At 42.4% G+C, this 25,031-nt stretch overlaps 3 protein-coding genes across 3 annotated transcripts; all 3 read right to left on the bottom strand.

Annotated features, from left to right (window-relative positions):
* Positions 1 to 126: 126 nt before the first annotated feature.
* K450DRAFT_285409 (uncharacterized protein) lies at positions 127 to 1,941 on the bottom strand (the record flags this gene model as incomplete). Its single annotated transcript, XM_051593523.1, has 3 exons — positions 127 to 1,434; positions 1,499 to 1,848; positions 1,908 to 1,941. The coding sequence occupies 3 exons, from the start codon at positions 1,939 to 1,941 to the stop codon at positions 127 to 129; spliced, it is 1,692 nt and encodes a 563-aa protein (XP_051447144.1).
* An 18,783-nt stretch (positions 1,942 to 20,724) lies between these two features.
* Positions 20,725 to 21,676, bottom strand: K450DRAFT_229209 (uncharacterized protein). The gene is made up of 3 exons (XM_051587051.1): positions 21,163 to 21,676; positions 20,920 to 21,086; positions 20,725 to 20,814 (listed from the first exon to the last, which is right to left on the bottom strand). The coding sequence occupies exons 1-2, from the start codon at positions 21,582 to 21,584 to the stop codon at positions 20,930 to 20,932; spliced, it is 579 nt and encodes a 192-aa protein (XP_051447143.1). The 5' UTR covers positions 21,585 to 21,676; the 3' UTR covers positions 20,725 to 20,814; positions 20,920 to 20,929.
* A 1,295-nt stretch (positions 21,677 to 22,971) lies between these two features.
* Positions 22,972 to 23,584, bottom strand: K450DRAFT_229208 (uncharacterized protein). The gene has a single exon (XM_051587050.1). It carries the CDS (start codon positions 23,395 to 23,397, stop codon positions 23,191 to 23,193), a length of 207 nt encoding a protein of 68 aa, XP_051447142.1. The 5' UTR covers positions 23,398 to 23,584; the 3' UTR covers positions 22,972 to 23,190.
* Between the last annotated feature and the right edge of the window lie 1,447 nt (positions 23,585 to 25,031).

Here is a 25,031-nt window from a genome sequence, read left to right as displayed (position 1 = left end):
GCGTTAGCATCATTACTAGTTGGGAAGAAGTGGGAAGGTAGAAAATATTGCATTTGTAAACGAGACTTTATATTTCAAACATGTAACATTATTATTATATCGGCAAGAGATGGCTAAAATGATCATTTAAGCATTTAAGTCATGTTCATCTATGATCTTCTCTGCTGCTGCCTGGCCTATCTGATAGGCTACAGCCTGAGTATGTCCAGTGATCACAAGTGGACAGACACTCATATCTGCAGCCCTAAGATTTTGCAATCCACGCAGTTTCATATCTGCATCGACACAGGCCATGGGATCGTCAGCTTTTCCCATGGATACAGTGCTACTAGCATGCCAGATAGACATAATTAAACCCTTGATGTATTTCCAAATAGCCTCATCGGTATCGTCTTCTGGTGATAAAATAGGCTTGATCCAGTGTTTGTTCAAGGAGGTTTCCCTGATTAGTCTCTTTGCCTCTCGAACGCCATCAATCAAAGCGAGTCTATCAAATGGATGGTCCATATAGTTGGGGTCGATAACCGGTGGGTCAGAAGGATTGGACGATTTCAAGGTGACTGATCCTCTAGATTCCGGGTGCATCAACATAACTCCTGCGCAGAAGCAAGTACTGTCTTCTCCATAGACGTGACCAGGCGGGAAGGTTGGTCCGTTGAAAGCAACTTCAACTGTGGGAATAGTTGGCCTGTGTAAATAGGACTTTGATTGTTCACTCAAAGATTGAAACTCTGGAGTATCGTGGAGGTGTTCCTGTTTTAAGAAAGCAATGCACAATGCTCTATAGTGAGTAGATAAAGGCCCTGTGCGGTCTTTGTCCCATTGTTTGCGAGCATCTTCGTACTGGTCCTCCGCGTGAATGAATGGAGCACGCGACGACATGGCAATGTCCACTAGATCAGTAACGAATACACCACAATGGTCTTGCATATTTTTGCCGATACCAGGAAGATCTTTGATGACATGGATGCCAAGAGCTTCTAACTCCTTTGCGGGACCCACACCAGATAGCAACAACAATTTGGGAGTGTCGAACGACCCAGAGCTCAAAATAACTTCTTTGGAAGCATACACGGAGGTGTTACCGTTGACCTCAACACCAACGGCCTTTGTACCTTCAAATAATATCTTCGTGGCTTGAGATTTTACCAGGATGGTCAAATTTTGCTTATCTGGCTGAATATGCGCTGAAGAACTGGTGCAACGCATTCCCTCGTATACGGTTGAAGCTGAGGCTCCGACACCAATGGGGTTTCCACTATTAAGATCCAAATTCTTTTTCCAACCTAGCTCATATGCAGCGTCTAACAATGCAGCTGTTTCCTCTTCAAATTGAACCGAAACACCGAGAGTGCCGGTACTTTCGTTGTACTCATCTCCAAGTTCAGCGTAGTTTTTATACTCTGCTCCATTGTTGTCTGTATAGTTTTCAACCTAAAAGCGCACAAGATGCTTTAATATTCGATCTAACAATGTATTTGAATTTGAAGCAACAAACCTTATGAAATCTCTTCAGAGCAGCATCCCAAGCCCAATCATCACTTCCAACTAATTTGGCCCACTCGTCATAGTCACCAGCGGCACCACGAGTGTATACCATGAAATTAATCATAGAACTTCCACCCATTCCCTTTCCTCTTGCATAGGGCAGCACTTTGTTATCCAGTGGAACTTGTGGTGCCGTCAGGTATCCATAATCAAGGTCCGGACGAGTAAAGACGTTGAGATATCTGGCGTATGGTACCCTATGTTCCACGTCTCCATGGTCACCCGTTTCAATAATAAGCACCGAAGGGTTTTTCTTGGAGGAAACAAGGCGGTTTGCGATCAAGCATCCAGCAGTTCCACCTAAAAGAGCCAGAATTACTCCACTGATTGATAAATAAACAGAGACAGGGATACAGTACCTCCTACAATAATAAAATCGTACGTGCTTGACATTCAAAAAGGTTTTTTCAATGATGAATATGAAAAAATGTCGAGCAGGGCTTTTATATAAACTTTTGCTTCGCAACATAAAAAATTTAACAATTGACTGAGATTGCATTACCTGCATTGAGTTTGTATGTGTCACTTTAATGGCTATGTGATCAAAACATTGCGTCTTAGCGACATTTTCTACATATGCATACGGACAGTCCTTTGTGGTGGTACTTCAAATGATCTTCAATCATCCAATACGATGTTATGTAACATGATTTGACGACGGTGGTCATTACGTTTGTAGAAAGCGGTTATCTTTATCTGCACGTCTCAGTCTTGGGTAATACGATTTAATTGGCCAGGGATCAAACTTGGCTGACAAACAGTTCCAGGGCAAGGTGGCTGACATTAGGTAGGTAAAGCCTCCTTTCTGATTCTGCCTCCTGTTTTCTCCAAGCCTGATGACACCATCTCTCCTATATGTTGATATTGACAACTTTAAAATACTGTAGATCGCTTTGGCGAAAATTGATTATATGAATGATCTGAAGGTTGTTGTGGCCGAGTGCCAGAATATGGCGGCAATTTTGTTGATTCTGCCATATTGCTAGTTATGTCGTTGATTACAAAGTGAAAGGCATACATCAACAACCTTCTGTTCTTGAATTCTTAATTGTGGCTGTTTGCATTATTCAACCAGGCTTAGAAACGGTAGCTTTCGTATGTTTATGTTTATTTACCAAGCATAATTTAAACATTACAAGATGATGGAAGAAGAATCTAATCACTAGTAAAATATATCATGTCAAAGTTTGCAGATCTTTACATGGTAGAGAGTCTAGCTGTCTGAGGCGAGGCAAACACAGAACGACCTCCGACCTGTGCAGTGTAGGAATTGGCCAGTTGCATAATGGAATTCCAGAAAAATTTACTACGGCTGACTTTTTTCATAGCAATTCTGGGTCGGTTATCCTGGCATATTTGTAATCAATGTGTTGTGATCGTGATCTAGCTCGCTGTTTCAAGCTCAAAGCCACTTGACTTTGACTTTGAATTGATTTGATTTGATTTGATTTGAATTGAATTGAATTGAATTGAATTTTTGAATTGACATAGTTATGCCCAATTATTATTGCATAATACTGATCCAACGAAAGGGCTGTTCAAAACAGTAAGAAGGGTCAGAAATCACGAATTCGGGCTGGAAAGTCGATGTTTGAAGTTTTGATGCAATTTTGCCTTCTGCTACAATCTCGTGTGGTGTTGGATATACCTGCGAGAATTGTTTTTGTCACGGAAGGGTTTCAACCACTGTACGTCCATCTATGGGCCCTAATACTCCATGATAACTTACGATTGTTGCAAGGTATATGCTGTTTGTTAGTATAATGTGGCCAATGGTATATTTATCAGCGTCTTGTCAGGAAGAAAGAATGATCTTGCCACATAATGATAGTCCATTCTCTGACCTCGCAGTGCTTCGATGCTAGGCGAGCGATGCAAACGTGTTGTTCTCTGTGATGGCACCCTGCATCGCATAATGAATAATGTACATTCATTTCCTCTAGAGTGGTACAGAGTATATGGCATTTCATACGATATTTCTGATCACTTATGAATGGCATTGTAATAGAATACGATCACTAGGTGGCTTGTTTCCGCAATATGCATTAAGACCCGTTTTCATGCTTTAGAAACATATCAATGAGCACAATTAGTGTTTCAGATCTCCTGGGCTAAGACTTTTTCTGTCATGGCGAGGAGATTGTTCGCTTTCCGTAATAGCCATTACTACAACATCAGGCTTATCACTTGGCCATACCCTTTCGGACCTGCTATCAATCTCGCCAAGTAGCCTTTCAACTTGCTCTCTTTTAACTGCATTAGTATCGGCGGTCTCAAAAATTTGAGTGGTGATTTGCCGCCTGTATATCAACCTTTAATATATTTTTTGATCAAAGTAAGAGACTGAATGCAACACTGAATAGAAAGTTCGACTGAAATTGGCGTTTAAATAACTGATCTCCTTTCAGCTCCTATGAAATCTTCTACTTTAGGGACTGATCGCTGGCAAATTTTTTATCCTTCCAAACATTTAACTTGTGCAGTACGTAGGCCGTTGACAAATTGAACATTAATACATGGACTTAAATGACTAATCGTTTTTGGCACTTGAAAACTTTACAATTTGCAATCAAATAGTCGGTTTGATCAACAATCGGTAAGTGGGTTTGAAGCATCGTGCGAGTGGCACAATGGCCATCAGCTAGATAAACGTCGCCATAAAAACATTGGAATATCAAAAGAATGGAAGAGTCACCAAAGGTTAAAGAAAATCCATAGAGGTGAGTGGAAACAAAAGGATAGATTAATACTCAAAAAGGCACATCGTCTGAGTTGGTGCATTCAAAACAATTTACTCTGTCTTAAAAGCATTTTTATTCAAGACCTCATTGATATATCACTCTTCCACATCTACTTCTTTCGAGAGAAATTGTCCACTTGCCGTCATATTCGCTCCCGCGCCATCAGGCTTATCACGTAGCCAGATCCTTTCAAGTTTGGTACCGTCTTCTTTAAACAGCCTAGTAAATTCTTTTTCTTCTATCTGACAGCATTGCATTCGATGGCATCGTTCTATCTGTCGCCCAGCACCACCTGTCTGAAAATCTTTGTCGTATGTCTCCACTAGAATGATAGACCTAATATAGTGTACGATGGCAAGCTTCAAGGATTCTGAGCCTTGACTTTCTGCCATTTTTATGAACTGTTTGACTCCTATGGATCGACCTTTAGCAAAACTAAGATCCTTCCAGAAATCCAACTTTTTCAGTACGAGGCTTGCGTCTGATCCTTCGACAAGCTGAACATCAAAACAAATGCCAAAATGGCTGACCATAATTGGTGCTGAGGCTTCTGTGCACTTTGCAATCAAATGATTGGCTTGCTTAATAGCTGGTAAGTAATTTCGAAATCTCGTTTGAGTCGACTGGAAGCTTAGAAATGACAGGTCGCCTTTCTTTGTAGCTAGCTCATGAAGTAGCCTTTCACGAGCAATGATTCCCTCGCCATACGCCAACGTGAGGTGGATGGAAAATATTCCTGTTAAAGCGTAGGCCATGTCTTCAGCATATGTTGTCTGTCGAGCGTCCATTCTCGTTATTATCTCGGCAGCATTTCCCGGTCTATAGCACAGGTGAAGATCGAGAGTACAAAGTTCATGACCTTGCTCATTCGCCAGTTGTTGTATGGTAGCAAGGGTTCCTTCCTTTGATATTCCGTACAAGACGCCTGCTGCAGCGCCTTCCTGAAGACACCAACCTCTTTGGCACCAAACATTCAGAGGAGTACCAGAATCCAGTACAACTGCTGCACAGCTAGCATACCACTTGTACATTGAGCGAATAGCTCGGTCAAGCTCAGATAAATTTGACTTGTCAATGCAGATTGTGTCCATCCATACATACTTTGTATGCGGCTGTAAGATTCTCTTGATACGTTGTAATTTTTTTGATAGACTGCTGACTTTTTGACCTAGCCATCTTCTCAACCCCTTGACGTCCTGATAATCAGCCTCAGGCTCATCCCATTTATGTGTGACAAAGATGACTTTGGAAACGTCAACATCATCTACCAATATATCTTGAGTCAGATCCCATACTCTAGCCACCTTTTCGATTTGTTGAATACGCCAGATGTTTATTCCGACAGCTTTCGCAGCTGCTACTGGTGATAGTGGTCGGTGGATACCTTCTGCATTACAAGGACAATGGCGTCGATTACGAATCTGCCATTCGTCATGTAAGTCTACCGGTGAAGACGCCTTACTCGGATCCAATTGTTCACCAAGAATGGCTTTGACCAATTTCTCAATAAGCCTGTCGCCTCCAGCGATACTGAGGATACTGAGACCTGCTATCAATACGGCATGTAGATCTGTTGCAATCTTTTGCTCCGACTCTCCAAGTAAATCGGAAAAGACTTCTTCATCAAGACGAGTTGACGATCGGCGGCATACATAAATCGCATCAATGAAATGAAGATATGGATGGCTGCATTCACGCCATGATGTTCTGGACCAAGCGATTCTCTCTAAAGGAATCTGAACAATCAACCGACCGGGTTCTCGGATGATGCCTTTCATCTTGTCGAAGTGAGATGCCCACTCTGGAGGTATTTTATCGACGTATCCGTCTAGCTCCAGCATGAAGAAATGATCAGATGTGAACATCCTGGTATTAAAGCAGGTGAGCAAATATTGGATTATTGCTATGACACGGTCGTTGACAGGCTTTGTGTCAAACGGGATCAACGATTGTGCTGGCGGAGGTTTAACCGCAGATATACCCTGACTATCGCTTTCATCTGTAATCGGCAAGGTAACGAACAGAAGATTTTTCGAAAGCGGTAAATTGTAACCATATTTATGCTTGGTATGAAACAACCATCTCTCATTATATAGGCTAACTTTGGAGGCAATGCATATAATTTTGGTAAATATCTGAAAATCAGTGTTGATAATGTTCTATATACGGAGACTTACCTCTGTATTCATTGCTCGGATGATGTATGAATTCTTTAAGCACAGCATCAAATATGTCATCTTTTTCTTCATAGCCATCTTCTAATGCTGGCGCTATGTCCAAGGATGTGCGTTCTTTTCCCAATTGCTTCTCGTGAGATTTGGTCCAAATATCTCGAAGTATCGGAAACTTTCGTTCCATCCTTTCTTCGATGTGTATTCCATAAGTGTCAGCGCCGGCATCGATAAGCGCTTCGATCACTTCAATGAATTTCCGCGGAAATTTGTAGCTTCTCCGACTATAGCCATCTTCCATAGCATTGCGCAATAAAGATGTTATCGCAGGGCTGCCAGTAGAAGCGCGATGGGACAACACTTGCTTAAGTAAAGTTGGGTTATAATTCATTACTGCAGCCTTCAGAGGGGTGTTCCCATAAAGGCTTTCGGCATTAACATTTGCACCATGCCTAAGCATTAAAGCACATTCCTCTTCGAGATTATGACGAATCGCCCACAATAAAGCTGTTTCCTTGAATATGTTCCTTGTATTGACGTTAGCATGTCGCTCCACTAATAGTGAAATAAATTGTGGTTTCATTAATTTCACAGCTGTCAGCAACGGTGTGGATTGAGACAACCAGTCCTTTGCTTCAATGTCAATCTCAGTATCAATCAATAACCTTGCTAGATCATACGAATCATTGTGTATTGCGACGTGAAGAGCTGTAAAACCTTCATCATTCACGACATTAATATCAGCTCCGTGATGAAGTAGTGTAGCCGCTACTTCACAATTTCCATTTATGGCAACATAGTGGAGAGCCGTGTTATCGTGATCATCGACTGCCTGAATATTACAGCCGCAAGTTAATAAAATACGCAACGCATCTATATGACAAAAAGTCACAATATGATGTAGAACACTTTGATGTGGACCATTTGCATTTGTAGCTTCTATGAAAGCTCCGCGATTGATTAACATTGCGAAGGCTTCTGGATGCCGACTTGCTACGAAGAGGGCTGATAATCCATCTTCCTCGTCTGCTTCGATATCAGCACCAAATTTCAAAAGATGTGACATTATCTCATTATGACCATATCTTGAGGCTCTATATAATGCTGTATTCAGGTAAGACAGACTTTCGTTTCTTGTTCCTAAAGTATCGAGAGCTCTCTTGACCAGCTCAACTTGTCCGGCATCTACAGCTAGATATAAAATCGACAAATCCCTGTCCTCCTGATTCCCTATTGCCGCTTCCGCAGCTGCTAATTGGTATACCACCTCAATATTGCCTTTCATTATAGCGACTTGAACTGGTGTGTTGCCAACTTTGTTTTCAGCATCGATATAGGCACCATTTTCGAGTAAGGTAGTCACAGAGTTGGAATGGTTATATTTTGCAGCAAGGTGGAGAGCAGTATCACCATATTTTGTGATGGAATTAACGTTTGCACCGTTTTTCAACAAGAATTCTAGGACATCCAAATTGCCTTCCTTAGCTGACGTATGCAAAGCCGTCAATAATTCGTTATCTGCTGCTTGGATGTTGGCACCATTGCTAATCAAGAGAGAAAGCATTTCTATACGGGAGGCTTTTGAAGCAATGATGAAAGGAGTCTGGCCAATGAGATCAAGAGCTTCAATTTCTGCACCATGCTTCAAGAGTAGAGGTGCTACATGTAAGTCGCCAGCTCCTGACATTTCAGCAAGAATGGTTTTTCCGTCTTTAGACCTTTCGTTTGCATTTGCATTGCTGGTAAGTAGCTTCCATACGTTTCCAATATTTCCATTATTTGCAGCGATGTAAAGTGAGGTTCTCAACTCGTCGTTTTTCTCATCAATAACAGCACCGTTATCTAGCAGTAACTGTATTACTTCTTGGCCCCCATATTCTAAAGCTGCAGCTTTATGAAGTGGAGTGTTCAACTTCACATCTTTTGCATTGACAGCCGCACCATGTTTGAGCAGCAGCTGTACTACTTTTTTGGATCCACAATCAGTAGCATTGTGAAGTGGAGTATTCAGCTTGGCATCTTTTGCATTGACAGCCGCACCATGTTCGAGCAGCAGCTGTACTACTTCTTTGGATCCATAATCAGTAGCATTGTGAAGTGGAGTATTCAGCTTGGCATCTATTGCATTGACAGCCGCACCATGTTCGAGCAGTAGCTGTACTACTTCTTTGTCCCTATTCCTACAAGAAATATGAAGTGGAGTCATGAAATTCGCATCTTTCGCATCAACAGTTGCACCATGTTTGAGCAGTAACTGTACTATTTCTTTGAATCCAAACATTGCAGCTGCAGCTGCAGCTGTAGCTGCAGCTGCAGCTTTGTGAAGTGGAGTGTTCAACTTGTCATCTTTTGCATTGACAGCCGCATTATGTTCGAGCAGTAGCCGTACTACTTCTTCATGTTTATAACTTGTAGCATGGTGAAGTGGAGTATTCAAATTCACATCTTTTGCATCGATAGCCGCACCATGTTCGAGCAGTAGCTGTATTACTTCCTTGTGTCCATTACATGCAGCATCATGAAGCGGAGTATTCAACTTTACATCTTTTGCATTGACAGCTGCACCATATTCGAGCAGTAGCCGTACTACTTCTTCGTGTTTATTCCTTGTAGCATAATGAAGTGGAGTATTAAAATTCACATTTATTGCATCGACAGGCGCACCATGTTCGAGCAGTAGCCGTACTACTTCTTCGTGTTTATTCCTTGTAGCATGGTGAAGTGGGGTATTTAAATTCACATTTTCTGCATCGATAGCTGCATCATGTTCGAGCAGTAGCTGTATTACTTCCTTGTGTCCATTTCTTGCAGCATCATGAAGTGGAGTATTCAGCCTCACATCTTTTGCATCGATAGCCGCACCATGTTTGAGCAGTAGCTGTACTACTTCTTTGGATCCATAATCAGCAGCATTGTGAAGTGGAGTATTCAACCTGGCATCTCTTGCATCGATAGCTGCACCATATTCGAGCAGCAGCTGTACTGCTTCTTTATTTCCATGCCATGCAGCATCATGAAGTGGAGTATTCAACTTTTCATCTTTTGCATCAACAATCGCACCATGCTCGAGCAGCAGCTGTACTAATTCCTTTTCTCCATTTGATATTGCTAGATGAAGCGCAGTCTTTTTCATATAATACTCCCTTTGAATATCTGCACCTAGTTGTAGGAGATTTCTAACTTTGTCGATATTCCCATCAGCCGCAGCATCAAAAGACCGAAGACGAATATCCTTTTTTTCACCGGTATCGTGAACAAAGCTACCCTCGCTAGGGTTATGATCCATCGGATGATCTTCTAGAACCTGATGCTCTTCCATGTACTACAACGTCAAAATGTGTATTGGCTTATGCAGAAGAAAAGAAGAAGTGAAAAATGCTAAAATTATACGCTGAACAGGTTTTTTAAAGAGTGAAGCCTCTGTACAACAAACAACTCGTATCACTCGACTTTCTGCAAATCAGAGTCATGATTTGCCAACCTATAAAGTTGTTAAGTTTCGATTTATTTACTGCTGGCTGCAATCGCAGAAACAACTTTTATTTATCTTCAGCATGAAATATACGTATGATTGACTAATGTGTTAGCTCGTAGATGTGCCTTGTCAGTAGAAAAGGATATTGAATAACATCAATTAAAGCCATGTTCCATTTGTGCTGAGGAGTATATAAAATCAGTCCTCACTGCTCGCCTTCATAACTAAATATAACACCCACGACGATAATTCTATCCCAGCTTTTGGATCAACGCGATAGACAAATATGATTCCCGTCCTTTCTCGTGAACCTCAAGCTTAGCCATTGTAATTGGGCTTCATTACAGTCTCTAACCATTTATTATCGGTCATATGAATCTAAAAAATAATACCAGTCGGCATTTTCAAAAGAATTCAGAATACGAGTAAGTCGCTAGTGGAAGTCCATCACAAAGCTTGTTCCATATTCCCTTTCAACTGTGAGAGCAGAATTTCCAGTGTGAATTGAATTCTGTTATTACAGAGGTACCAAAGTAATTTTGTGGAAATACATCGCAGCATTTGGTAAGTCGAACATAACCCCCTAACTCGCAGACTTGCAAAAAACATATTTCCAGTTTCAAATATTCAAATTAAACAACATCATTTATTACATTAGCCTTTGTTTTTTGTTTCCATGCGGAAGAGACCGCTGAACTGTGGACGTACTTGAATTTGTGTCGTTAGGCATATCACGTAGCCAGATCTTCACCAAATTTTCGCTATCCTGGGCAAATAGCCTAGTAAACTCCATCTCTTCTATCTGACAGCATTGGAGTCGGAAGTAGCATTTTATCCTTCGTCCACTGCCATTTATATGAATTTCTTTATCGTATGGCTTCACTAGCATGATTGATCTGATACAGTGCACAACAGCTAGTTTTAGAGAAGCCGATTTCTTGTTTCCTTGACCTTCTGCCATTTCTATCAGTTGTTCAGCACCTAACGATCGATCTTTGGCAAAATTCAGATCCTTCCATCTTTTCAGTTTTTGCAGTATCAGGCTAACCCTTGATCCTTCCTCAAGTTTGACATCTAAACGTATACCAAAGTGGCTGACCGTGACCGGTGCTGAAGCTTCTGTGCATTCTGCCATCAAATAATTTGGTTGACCAATGACTGGTAAGCAATTCCGAGACATCTTTAGGGTCGATTGGAAGCTTAGGAATGATATATCTCCTCTCTGGGTTGCCAGTTCATGGAGTAGTCTTGCACGAGATTTGACACCTTCACCATACGCTAATGTCAAATGGATGGAAAATACTCCAGCTAAAGCGTACGCCATATCTTCAATGCGCGTTGTTGTTCGAACGTCCATTCTAGCCAAGATTTCCGCCGCATTACCAGGTCGATAATGTAGATGAAGATCTAGGGTACATAAATCCTGATGCTGCTCAGCAGCCAATTCTTGTACTGTGGCAAGCTTCCCTTCCCTTGTTATTCCGCACAGAAGGCCAGCTGCGCCACCTTCTTGTAGACACCAGCCTCTCTGGCGCCATTCGTTCAAAGGGGTGCCGGAATCCAGCACAACAGCGGCACAGTTAGCGTACCATTTGTACATCGAACGAATAGCTTCGTCAAATTCAGATAAATTTGACTTGTCAATGCAAACCGTGTCGATCCATACATACTGAGTATGGTCTACCAAGGATTCTTGAATCCGACGTAATTTATCTGACATTCCGCTAACTTTTACAGTTTGTCCGTTCAATTTTTTTTTTTCGATCACATCCACATATGTCGCTTCTGCTTCAACTTTACTCCAGACATGTGTGATAAATACGACCTTTTTCACATCAATACATTTGCCGTTGATATTATCCACTAGCTCATCTTTCATTAAATCCCATACTCGGTGCGTCGCCACTTGCTCTTGTTGCTCTTGCCAGATGCTCATGCCCACAGATTTTGCGGCAGCTACTGGTGATAGCGGTCGGTGCGCATATGCTGCTTCACAAGGACACCGTCGTCGGTTGAGAGCTTGCCACTCTTCAGACATTTTCTTCACACTGGGGCTCTGAACAGGATCTAACCTATTGCCAAGAATAGCCATGACTAGTTTTTCAACTAACCCATAACCACCCACAACGCTAAGAATGCTGAGACCTGCTATTAATATGGAATGCAGATCGCTTCTCATTTTTAGTTCAGATCCTCCAAGAATATCTGAGAATGCTTCTTGATCATGATGTGTGGACGATCGTCGACATACGTATATAGTGTCAATGAAGCGAAGATATGGGTTGTCATGCTTGTGCCACTCTGGTACTGATAAACTGGTGTTCCTTGAAGGAACCTGCACAATCAAGCGACCTGGTTCTCGAATGATACCATTCATCCTATCAAAGTCAGACGCCCACTTTGGAGGTATTTTGTCTGCACATCCGTCCAGGTCTAAAAGGAAGAAATCGTCGAATTCGGAAAACTTCACGCCATAGTGGACGAACAACGATAAAATTATTGAGATAGCACGTTCAGCAATAGGTACGGCGTTAACTATCTTCAAGGTTTGCGCATATTCGATTCCTCCTGTATATATAGCGTGGCTATCCATTCCATCCATATCCGGGTAGTCATCCAGCTGAAGGTATTTCGAAAATGGAAACCCACGGCCATACTTATGTCTAGTATTATCCAACCATTGCCGCTCTTTTCCAGATCTACCTTCAAAAAGATCAACAGAATTTAGGCAAGCGGGCATAGACGTTATGTGACGCCAAGAAGTATATAATAATCCCTACCTAAGCCTTCTTCACCACGCGAATCATCTCTAAATCTCTTGAGCACTACATTTGTCACATCCCCATGCCACGTGTTGTCAACCAAAGCTTTCCAAGATTTGCTTTCAGTCGTCTCGTTTGGAAGTAAGGAGCTCGGTAGTGAATAGTAATTGTTTAAGGTGTTCTCCAGGGTGGGGTATCGCCATTTCAAAGTTTCAGGTAGTTGTATACCATTCGTTTCAGCACCAGCGTCCATAAGCAACTTGATCACCGGGATAAACCCTCTATCATAAGCGTAGCGTTTTCCATCGCTAACAGCTGAGATAGCATATTGTATTGGATTGCCAATATGGCCCAGGCGTCGAATGGAAGCACCACGACTCAGCAGTAGTTTTACTAGATATGGGTTCAGCTTGTCGATTGCATGGCGCAAAGGAGTCTTTCCGGAATTGGCTATGGGATTGACCTTTGCGCCGTTTTTAAGTAGTAGATCGCATTCTACGTTGAGGCTATTTTCAGCTGCTATGTGTAAAGCTGTCTCTCCCCAAGCTTTCGTTGCATTGACATCAGCACCTTTCTCCACTAAGAGTGAGATTAACTCATGATTCTGGTCTTCGAACGCAATATGTAACGCTGTTAATTGCGAACTTAAGGTCTTTGCCTCAATGTCGATACCGCGTTCTATCAGCAGCTTTGCTACGTCAAACCGATCATTTTCAATTGCGACATGCAAAGCTGTCTCTCCTCTGCCATTCATAGAATTAATATCAACACCTCGTTTGAGCAGTATATCTACTACTTCAAGGTCATTCGTTTTGGAAGCATAGTGAAGAGCTGTATCATAATTGGTATCGGTGACATGAATATTACAACCGCAAGTCAGTGATACAAAGATCGCATCGATTTGTTGATGCGTTGCAAAATGATGTAGAACACTTTGATTCTTCTTTTTGACGTTCCTAGCTGCTATGGAGGCTCCGTTATGAATCAACATACATAACACTTCAACATGCTGACCGGCTAAAAAAAGCGGCGACCATCCATCGTCATCGGTTGCTTCGATCTCCGCACCATACTTCAAAAGATGAGGTATCATATTAAGTTGTCCATATTGTGCTATTCGGTGTAATGTTGCATTCATACAACGCAGTCTCTCATTTTCATCGACAATCCTGCGTAAGGCATTCTGAACCATAGCAATTTGCCCAGCATCAGCAGCTTGATATAATAGAGACAACTCTCTGTTCCTAGTACTCCCAATTTCCGCATGTTGATCCATAAGTATGTTTACTATTTCGACATGACCTTTCAAAATTGCCACCTTGATTGGTGTATTTTTGTCGTCATTTTCAACATTGAGCTTGGCGCGAGACTTGATCAAAGTGTCTACAATGTCGGGGTGATTTGATTCTGCAGCCAGATGAAGAGCAGTGTTGCCATGTATTGTTATAGCCTCAATTTTTGCATGGTTTTCCAGTAGCGTTTCTACTATGGAAAGATGACCCTCCTTAGCAGACCAATGTAACGCCGTAAATAAGTCGTTGTCAGCTGCTTCTATGTTGGCTTTTTTTTCGAGCAATAGAGAAACTATATCTTGTTGTGCAGTTTTTGCAGCAATCATCAAAGGAGTTTGGCCATTCTTATCCGGAGCCTCTTTGTCAACATTCTTTTCCAACAGATAATTGACCATTCGTATATCACCCATTTCCGATAATTCAGCAAGGAGAGGGTTCCTATCATTTGAATTTTCCTCCGCTTTTGCACCGCTGGTAAGTAACTGAGATACTAATTCGCAATCACCATACTTTACAGCTTTGAAGAAGTCGGTCTTTGATTGCTGATCGTTTCTGTCAGGAGGAGTGAATAAGTCTACTAGCAGCTCTGCTATTCCATGGTGCACTTTCTTGGCAGCCTCGAGAAGTGCAGTGCGTGGCTCGCCCTTTTCCGAATAAGTTATTCCTCCTTGTTCTAATAGCAGACGTACTACTTCATCGTGCCCACTTTCTGTGGCCAGGCGAAGAGCAGAGTACAAATCCTGATTTCTCGCGCTAATAAGACCATGCTTTAGCAACAATTTTACTACTTCAATGTGTCCTCTACCTGCGGCGTAATGAAGTGCAGTATTACCATTCCGATTTGTGTCTTCAACAGTAGCTGAGTTGTCTAGCAATAGTCGTACTACTTCATGATGCCCATTATCTGCAGCAATGTGAAGTGCAGTCTCCAAATTCCTATTTTTTTCATTAACAGCAGCACTTTTACAGATGAGTAGATGTACTACTTCTACACGTCCCTTGCCTGAAGCATAATGAAGAGCGGTATTGCCATCCTGATTTTTGGCATTGACGTGGTCTTGCTTGGCCAATAGCAGGCGAACTACTTCTATGTGTCCATTCCTTGCAGCATAATGAAGAGCAGTATTTGAATTTTGATTTTTGGCCTTTACAGTGGCACCTTTGTCCAGTAAAAGGCGTACAGCTTCCTCGTGTCCATAAAAAGCGCACACATGAAGAGCGGTACTCTTCTCATCATTCTTCGCATGTACAAGCTTGTCTATTAAATTTCTCATTACGTCGGTATTCCCACTGCTTGCTGCAGTGAACCACACAACACAAAGGTCGTTTTCGCTGGTATTATCACTACTGCGGTGATGAAAGTTTGCGATATCATGCATCGTTTGATGCACTTCTAGAGCTTCCTGTTCGCTTCTTTCTCCGTTACTATCGAAGTGCATTTGGGGAAGTTGAGAAGTGAAGGAAGGAAATTACAGTGGGCTGGTGCTAGGTAACTTTGCTCAAATGTAGCACACCCGTGTGACAAACAATCACGAGTCAGTTGACCGTGGCTGGGATAAGGTTGGGTTGCTAGCTTACTGCTCTCAGTAGAGGTTATTAAAAATGTTTTCTCAATGCCATTCAACTCATAAAGAGAACATCAATTATTCGGGAGAACATCAATTATTAGGAAGAAAGTTACAAAATTATCTGTCAGTGGTAACTGAAAAATCAGTATTTGGAAGAGATATCACAATGGAGCTGTCGAGCCGTTTCTTCCGCAGTAGGAAACATCACTTATCCTGCAAGAGTTTATGCAAAGCCAAGCTTGTGTTCTGGTAGTCACTTTTTCTGAGAAGTATTGCAACACAGTTTGAGCTGTTTCATAAGCTTGACACTCCATCACGCTAAAAATACATCAATTTATTCATCCATCCCAAATAATTCATCTTGAAAGAAAGTAAATCTTTACAAAATCCTTTTGCGTTTTTGAGCTCGTGGATAAAGCTGGCCACTTGCAGCTATCATCTCTCTGGCATCATTAGGTTGATCACCAAGCCAGACTTTTTCGAATGTGGCTTTAGTCTCATTGAATAGCCTTCCAAACTCATTTTCCTCTATTTGGCAGCATTGAAGTCGATAACAGTGCTTGATTGGTATCCCATCGCTACTCTGTGAAATTTCATTGTATGTGTGCACTAAAATAAGGGATTTGATTTCGTGCACGATAGCAAGCGCCATAGACGTTGATCTTTGACGCTCTAATAGTTCCGCCATAACAAATAAGTCTTCTAGCCCTACAAATCTGTCCTTTGCGAATTTCAGATGCTTCCAGGCGCTTAACTTCTGAAGTATATAGCTTGCATCTGATCCTTGAACAAGTTGGACATTAAAGCAAATGCCGAGGTGACTGACCGAGATAGGTATTGAAGTTATTGTACAATTTGCTATTGAATAGACGGTCTGACCAATAGCTGGTAAGTACTGTCGACGTTCCGTCTGAATGCTTTGAAAGCTCAAGAATGAAAGATCGCCTTTTTGTGTTGCCAGCTCATGGAGTAGTCTTTCACGAGATTGGATACCTTCACCATACGCTAATGCCAAGTGGATGGAAAATACTCCAGCTAAAGCGTACGCCATATCTTCAACTCGCGTTGTTATTCGAGCATCCATTCTAGCCAAAATTTCCGCCGCATTTCCCGGCCGATAATGTAGATGAAGATCTAGAGCACATAGATCCTGATGCTGCTCAGCAGCCAATTCTTGTATAGTGGCAAGCTTTCCTTCCCCTGTTATTCCGCACAGAAGACCAGCTGCGCCACCTTCTTGTAGACACCAGCCTCTCCTATTCCACACATTCAAAGAAGTACCAGAATCCAACACAACGGCGGAACAATTAGCGTACCAGTTGTACATCGAGCGAATAGCTTCATCAAGCTCCGATAAATTTGACTTGTCAATGCAGATTGTGTCGATCCATACGTACCGTGTATGTTCCCGTAATGTTTCTCTGATACGATGTAGCTTTTCTGACATGGTACTAACACCAGTTGCCTGACCATCAGTTCCTTTCCTTTCCATCACATTGTGATATGCTACTTCCATGAAACACCATCTATGTGTAACGAAGATGACATCTGTGGCATCAATGTAATGTACCAGCTTATCTTGTTGAATGTCCCATACCCGGTTAACAACGTGTTTATGTCGCTCCCGCCAAACATCGATTCCGACAGCTTTCGCAGCAGCTACTGGCGACAGTGGTTGGTGAGAAGACTGTAAGCAACTGCATAGGCGGCGGTTCCGAATGCGCCAGTCTGCAGTTATTTCACTTGGTATGGCATTTCGGATAGGATCCAGTTCAATATCGAGTATAGCCATGACTAATTTTTCAATAAGTCCGTCACCTCCGGCAATGCTAAGGATACTGAGACCTGCTATCAAGATGGCATGTAAATCAGTTGCCAGATTTTGCTCTGATCCTCCAACCACATCCGAAAATGTTTCTTGACTAAGGTGATGAGACGATCTTCGACATACATACACAGCGTCAATGAAGCGGAGATATGGGTGTATATGTTTGCGCCATGATGGTAAGGACAAAGGAGTTTTTTTTGTAGGAATCTGCACAATCAAGCGACCTGGTTCTCGTATAATTCCTAACATTTTGTCAAAGCCGGAAGCCCATTTTGGTGGTATTCGTTTGGCACATCCGTCCAGCTCCAACATAAAGAAATAGTCGGATATGAATAACCTAGCATCAAAGCAATTGAACAAGGATTGGGTTATTGTGATAGCACGTCTATCAATAGGTATGGCGCCAGAAATCTTCAAGTTTGCAGCATGAGCAATCACTGCAGGAATATCATTATCCTTGTTATGATCAGGAAATATATCTAATTGGAGGTTTTTTGACAGCGGCCAGCCGTACCCATATTTATGCTTAGTGTGAAGTAGATACCTCTTGTTGGCATTGTTGGCTATGGAGGTAAATTCGTATCGCTTTGAGTAAATATTGGAAATGCAATGGTACAGAAAATAGTAGTAGACTAACACTTACCATTGTACTCGTTGCTCATGTCATCTTTATATTCGCTTAGTACGACATCACTGAGATCAGGCTGTTCCATATTATCGTCCGCAATGACTAACGGTGCATTTAACGCTTTACTTTCACGGGTTGTAACTTCCTTTGATGCGTTGGTTAAAAGGGATATCAGTGATGGGAACTTCTTCTGCATTTTTTCAGGCACTTGTACTCCAGAAGTGTCAGCACCAGCATCGATTAGCATTGTGATAATCGTTATGAATTGACTCTCCAGATGTTGGCCAGTATTACGTTTGAACCGATTAATTGCATGCCTCAATGGATCGTCAAAGAAATCCGAGCTGTGAGTCAAAGCACCGTGCTTTAACAATAGACTTACTAAGGCTGGGTTGCACCTTTCTACTGCGGCATGTAATGCAGTACAGTTATTCCTGTCTTTAGAATTAACATTTGCATCATGTTCAATCAACTGAGCACATGCGTCTTCGAGCTCAGAGTAAACTGCCAGGTGCAAAGCTGTTTGGCCCAATGTATTCTTTGCATTGACATTTGCATGGCGCTTTACCAACAGTGAGATCATTTCCGAATTCTTAGTTTCGATGGCTATATGTAATGCTGTTAACTCGAATTCGAAAGTTGTTGCATCGATATCAATGCCACCATCAATCAGCAAGTTTGGTAGGTCCAGGAACTCATTTTCTAATGCAACGTGCAGAGCAGTTTCCCCTCCGCAATTCTTGGCATTGATATCAACGCCTTGTCCTAGCAGCAGAACCGCTACTTTGTCATCGCCTTTTCTAGCAGCGTAATGAAGGGCTGTGTTGTCGTCTTCATCGGTTGAATGTATATTGCAACCACAATTTAGCAGTATGTGTAGTGCTTCAGTTTGACCTAGTGATGCATAATAATGAAGTACAGTGAGGTTTCGATTATGTTGGTTCCTGGCCTCTATGCAAGCCCCGCGATTAACCAATACAGAAACTACTTGTGGATACTGCCCTGCTAAAAAGAGGGGTGATAGTCCATCATCATTTGGTGCATCAATGTCGGCACCGTCGTCCAGAAGACGTGGTACAATATCAGCCTGTCCTAACTGAGAGGCTTTGCTTAATGCCGCATTCATACAAATTGTCATTTCATCTGTATTTCCGATGGTATCTATAGGTTCTGTGTTCAACTCAATCAGTGGTACATCTGCAGCTAAAGATGGCATTGGTACCCTTTTGTACTCTGTCGAACCTTTTTTCGGTCTCGCATTTGTTAGCTGCCGAGCTATATCAACATGATGTTTTAGCAATGCCACTTGTATCGGTGTTTTGCCTTTTACATTTTTAGCTTCAATGTTGGCGTTATTCTCAAGTAAGGTATTCACTACGTTGGAGTGGTTGAATTCTGCAGCAAGATGAAGAGCGGTATTTCCGTGGACTGTCCTAGCTTCAGTCTGCGCTCCATTATACAAAAGCAGGTCTAGTACGGCAACATTACCCAGCTTAGCTGACCAATGCGTAGCTGTCAAGCCATGGTTATCAGCTGCTTCCATTTCTGCACCGAATTTAGTAAGTAGAGAAACCATAAATAGATATGAGGACTTTGCAGCGACGATTAAAGGAGTCTGGTCGTTTATGTCAAGCGCATCAATATTAGCACCGTGTCCTAAAAGCAACATCGCCATTTGCACATCACCGATTTTCGAAGGCTGAATATTTGCATTACCACGCTCCGGCGAATGCTGTACTAGACTTCTGCATCCACGTCCCGCAGATACGTGCAATGGAGTATATGACACGTTATTTCTGGCATCTATGTCTGCTCCATACTCGAGTAATAATTGCGCTGTTTCTTCATGACCATTCCTTACAGCCATATGGAGGGCGGTATCCATTTGGTCGTCTTTCCCATTAACATAGGCAGTATGGTCGAGCAGTATCTGTACAACTTCTCTATATCCTCGGTCTGCAGCTTTGTGCAATGGAGTACGTAACATGTTATTTTTGGCATCAACGGCTGCTCCAAACGAAAGCAGCAGGTCTACGGTTTCTTTGTGTTCATTCTCTGCAGCCAAGTGAAGTGGAGTATTCGACATTTTATTTTGTGCATCGACAATTGCGCCATGCTCGATCATTTGGTACACTACTTCTTTGTGTCCATGTTGAGCAGCCAAATGAAGTGCAGTAGCTGACTCGTTATTTCGTACGCCAACAGCCGAGCCATGATTTATCAGCAGGTCCACTACAGACTTGTGTCCACTGGTCGCGGCATAGTGAAGAGCTGTATTACCGTCTATATCACTGGTATGAATATTACAGTCGTAATTCAACAATGTGCGGAGGGCTTCAATTTGGTTTAGGGAAGCATAGTGATGTAGAACACCTTGGTGTCGATCTTTGGTGTTCCTAGCCGTAATGCTGGCTCCATGATGGATCAAAGTGTTTATTACTTCCGGATATTGACCAGCCAAGAACAGCGCCGATAGTCCATCTTCGTCCAGCGAATCAATGTCTGCACCTTTGTTCAAAAGATACGATACCACATCAGATTTCCCATGCTGAGATGCTTTATGCAACGTTAAGTTGAAGATATCAGGTTGCGACGCTTGCAGCATCACCATATTGTTCAACACATCACTTGTGTCTCCCTGAATAGTTTGTTGCTCGCTGCCATTTGGCTTGATCCCATCTAAAAGCTTAAGGCGGCCTCTTAAAAAGCGTGGATGTGAACATTTCCAGGTAGGGCGTTTTAGTGACCCCTGACGCTTTAGGCCCCAAGCGGATCTTTGCGTCTCAACATGGAACCCGTACCTTTGAACAGAAAATGAGAAAAGTTTGGAAGGTGTCACTATCATTTCGATTCTGATAAACCAAATAACAGATCAAATAACGATGTAGTTACTGATCATCACAAACCATAGTTTCCTTACTTATAAAGTTGTCGCCTGAAATCATTGAGCCTTGTGTTCCTGAAGTATGCTGGTAAAACCATTTGGGCAAACGTCGGTGTGTTCTTTACGAGAAACGATGATCCATCAAGGCTCCATGATATCAGGTGCTGGAACCGTGAATCAGTGACCATACTGTAGGTAATTTATTGCCATAAATTAAGCATAGAATGAGCAATATGACAGAAGGCAGTACAGAAAGCAAACTTACTCATATAGTCGGCGGACGAAGTTCACATTATAATCGTTTGGTGGGCGTAGCGACGGTATTTTATCCGTTTTTTCTGATTTATATGGCACTTCATTATAGTGTAGGTCGAGTTCAAGGTCGTCAGATGTGAACTGTACCGGTGACAGGTTGGGTAAAAAGAGAGAGGGTGAAGTGAAGTCGTTTGCGAGAAAAGATGAAACGGAGTCGTTTGTGAGAGAAGGTGAAATGAAGTCGTTTGTTAGAGAAGGTGAAATGAACTCGTTTGGGAGAGAGAGTGGAATGGATTTCTCTGTGAGAGGAGGTGAAGTGAATTCGTTTGTGAGAGGAGGTGAGATGAATTCCTTTGCGTCAAGGGATACCGGAATTGGGAGAGTAGAGTACAACGCCGAGGAAAACGGACCCGAAGTGGCGCGTTGTTCCATTTAGAATTCGTTATCTGGAAAATAGCAGATGCCGGTTGAGAAGGTAGGTATACAGCCCTCACGGGAAGTAGTTCAGTGCAAAAGATGCTGGCGATATCCCGAGCTGCTACGCCACAACCCTAAAACAAATCACGTTATGAGGGCCAGATCAAGTGCTCGACCCTGCGGATTTCGCTCTCTCCTGGAAAAAGAGCGAACGTTCACATTGGAAGTGCCTTTGGAGCCATTAAATATGCAGATCTAATTCTAACATAATAGTGTTTCAACTTTTGTGAAGTTGGAAACAAATCGGGTTGAATTTTAGTGCCTATCTTCTGGAAGGTAACATGGCAGGTTCAAACAGTAAAGCGGAGGCTATCACATCAAGAGCGCCGCAACTGAATACCTGATAATATCTAAGATTTTCTGGTACGGTCACTGTGCAACTTGATTCAGTACGGAAGCAAAAAAGTCAGCAGCTTTGAAGGCAGGATTTGCTATCATAAGATGATCCTCGAGAATCAAAGCAGCACTCGTTATATCATTGATCGATTTTATTCAAATATCAGCAAATTGAAGCAATGACGCCTTGCTGAAACTAATAGAGCATCGCACAAAAACATGGCATTTGATCGACGATGCGCAGTGACCAGGTCTGTATTCAGTGGTCTGCATTCGTCATATTATACCACTTCATGCTATAGTGCTGTCCTGTAAAACAAGCTTCGTCTTCCGGTCCAGTATCAAGCAAGACGGACGCGGCATAACGACATCATATTGCTCGCCCCGCCCCTTGGCAATACCAGTCCGAATCATCAATATACATTTCTTCCGCAATTGTAAGGAGTTTGTCGTTGCTGTCAATAAACCTTCATAAAGGATTCTTGATAGACATTAGTGGAAGTACATTTTAACTAGGACGATTACAAGGAATTTAATCAGTTCTAAAAGAATTCCCAAATGAAAACATATCATTTATTGCATTAACCATTATTTCTTGTTTCCACAGGGAAGAAATCGCAGAATTATGGTCACATTTGCACCTGTTCCATCAGGCACATCACGCGGCCAGATTCTCTCTAGTTTCTTACGACCTTCGGCAAATAACTTTGAAAATCCAATCTCATCTATCTGACAGCACTGTAGTCGATAGCAGCATTTTATCAGTCGTCCATCAACCACCTGTCTGAAAATCTTTATCGTATACCTTTACTCACATTTACTCACATTTACTCACATAACGTATCTGATATAATGCACGACATAAATCTCCGTTCAAAGGTGAAAGGAAACCTGCAGGTACAAATGTAATGGATAGCGATGTAATATAATATCTGAGGTTATCCAAGCAACAATGAAGCTGAAGCGTACCAGAGCAAGAGGACGTCCGATATCACTTTATACAGAAAGTTGGTTCAGGGGCCAAATTACCATCACCTGCTCACTCTTTATAAGCTGGGCTTGACCAAAGAGAAAGTAACGACTAACTGCGCAAATGCATTTTCCCAAACTTTCTGCTACTGTTCTCAGGAACCACAGCAGAACTGCAACTAACCCTGCTTGAATGCGCGTCTCGAGAAGTGAATGAAGGAAAGGAGTTCAAATTTTCTGCCCTCAGCTCTGAACGCTATGTTAAAACAGACTCAGGCAATATGCACAGAGTCGTTGGTTTAAGTGAATGTCCTTTGCGACAAGAGGTAGCAGGTGACCGGCAACCGCTTGCTAGAAAAGACTGGTCACGTGAAAACGTTTTTGGAAGAAAACTATGAAGAGAGAAGGTACGCGGAGGCTTAAGGGTCGAGAAAATGGCGATTTTGTTCGTAAAAGAGCTCATTGTCACGATAGTTTCTTGCCACAAAGGGTGAGTCGGTCTCCCGGTAGTGGCCTTTGGCGGCTCCCTATATTCCTTGGTTGAAGCTCAGACTCCGAGTCAGAATACTCGCCACACGGCGAGAATCGAACCCGGGACCGAACAACAACCTCAGAATATGGAAGTCGCTAAGACCACTGGACCAGAAGACCATACTCAATATATAGAGAAAATGACATGATCATGACCATCACTTTTACGAACAAAATTGCTATTTCCTCGACCCCTGGACACACCACAGACTCCATTTGACTCTCATATCATACCCCTCCCTTCTCTGCATAATTCCATAGTGCTAGTTATTTTCTACAGCTTCGAGGGGATGAGGAACCAGAGATATAGACAGCTCACAGCTTGAAAGAAAGTTGGTGTAACAGAGTGGCAGTGCGCACAGACCTTGTGTATCAAGAGTGTGGGGTAGGTTAGAGCTGTTTTCGAGCTAAGGAGCGTGTTTAGTAAGCTTTAAGGGCGTAAATTCGTTCAAAGCGGACCATTTATGTGCTATTAGGTGTTTAAACGTGCAGCAGTCGCGTGTATTGGCTCTATTGGTCATGGTTATTGAGAATACAGACGGTACAGCTTGGGCAGAGGAACCAGGGGTAAAGGGGAAGCTTGAATGATGGTTTGTTACTTTATTTAAGGCATAGGAAAAGGAAAGCAATTACATAGTTTGTTGAACACCGTATTACTCTTAAGTAGACACAGTTTCTTTAGAGTACGGTTCAAGACCTTTTGTGATTCACTGATGTGCAAATGCAGATTGGCATTGGCAGCTGAGATCGCGTCCCACTGTCGGGTGTTCATCGTAATGACCCAATAAATGAAGTATCATTCTGCAAAGTTGTCGTTGATAACCTTGTTTCTAGAGATATGATCTTCTTTAGTAGCTTCGAGAAATATTGTGAGTTGGCTTTCCCTTGTTGAAAACGATTAATCGTCTCATGTTGCAACAGCAGACGTACTAATTTTTTATGACCGCTGTATGCAGCCAAGTGAAGTGCAGTATCACCACATTTATCTCTGACGCAACAGCCGCACCTTTTCTGACCATTAGCTGCGCCATTTTTCATGTTTACTCATTTGTTTATTCCAGCCAAGTGAAGTGCATTAACTGAATCGCTAGTTTCTAAATCTACAGTTGCACCATGATCCAGAAACAGCTGTACTACTTCTTTGTGTCCGTTCTTTGCAGCCAAGTGTAGTGGAGTACGTAGCAAGCTATTTTTGGCATCAATGGCTGCTCCATGATTGAGCAGCAGGTCTACCATTTCTTTGTGTCCATTCTCTGCAGCCAAGTGAAGTGGAGTATTTGAGAACTCTTTTTGTGCGTTAACAGCCGCGCCATGCTTGATCAGCAAGCCTGCCACTTTTGAGTGTCCATTCGTTGCAGCCTGGTGTAGTGCAGTTTCTGAATCGTAATTTCCATCGTCGACGCTAGCTCCACACCTCATCAACAGCTCAACTACATCTGAACGACTATTCGCAGCAGCCAAGTGAAGTGCAGTATCGCCACATTTGTCTCTGACGTCAATTGCCGCACCATGGTTAAGCATTAGCTGTACTATTTTTTCAGATCCATCCCCTGCAGCAAAGTGAAG

The sequence above is a fragment of the Umbelopsis ramanniana genome (genome assembly GCF_025399195.1).
Source record: "Umbelopsis ramanniana AG unplaced genomic scaffold K450scaffold_11, whole genome shotgun sequence".
NCBI lineage: Eukaryota > Fungi > Mucoromycota > Umbelopsidomycetes > Umbelopsidales > Umbelopsidaceae > Umbelopsis > Umbelopsis ramanniana.
Note: the sequence above shows the minus strand (reverse complement) of the source record. Positions and strands in the feature narration are given on the sequence as shown.

Bases quoted from the DNA above. Each gene is read 5' to 3' on its own strand.
- K450DRAFT_229208 (XM_051587050.1), bottom strand. From the start codon at position 23,397: ATGAGCTCTTTTACGAACAAAATCGCCATTTTCTCGACCCTTAAGCCT.
- K450DRAFT_229209 (XM_051587051.1), bottom strand. From the start codon at position 21,584: ATGGAACAACGCGCCACTTCGGGTCCGTTTTCCTCGGCGTTGTACTCT. The intron at 21,087-21,162 runs GTAAGTTTGCTT...AATTACCTACAG, and splicing joins TTCGTCCGCCGACTATATGA to TATGGTCACTGATTCACGGT.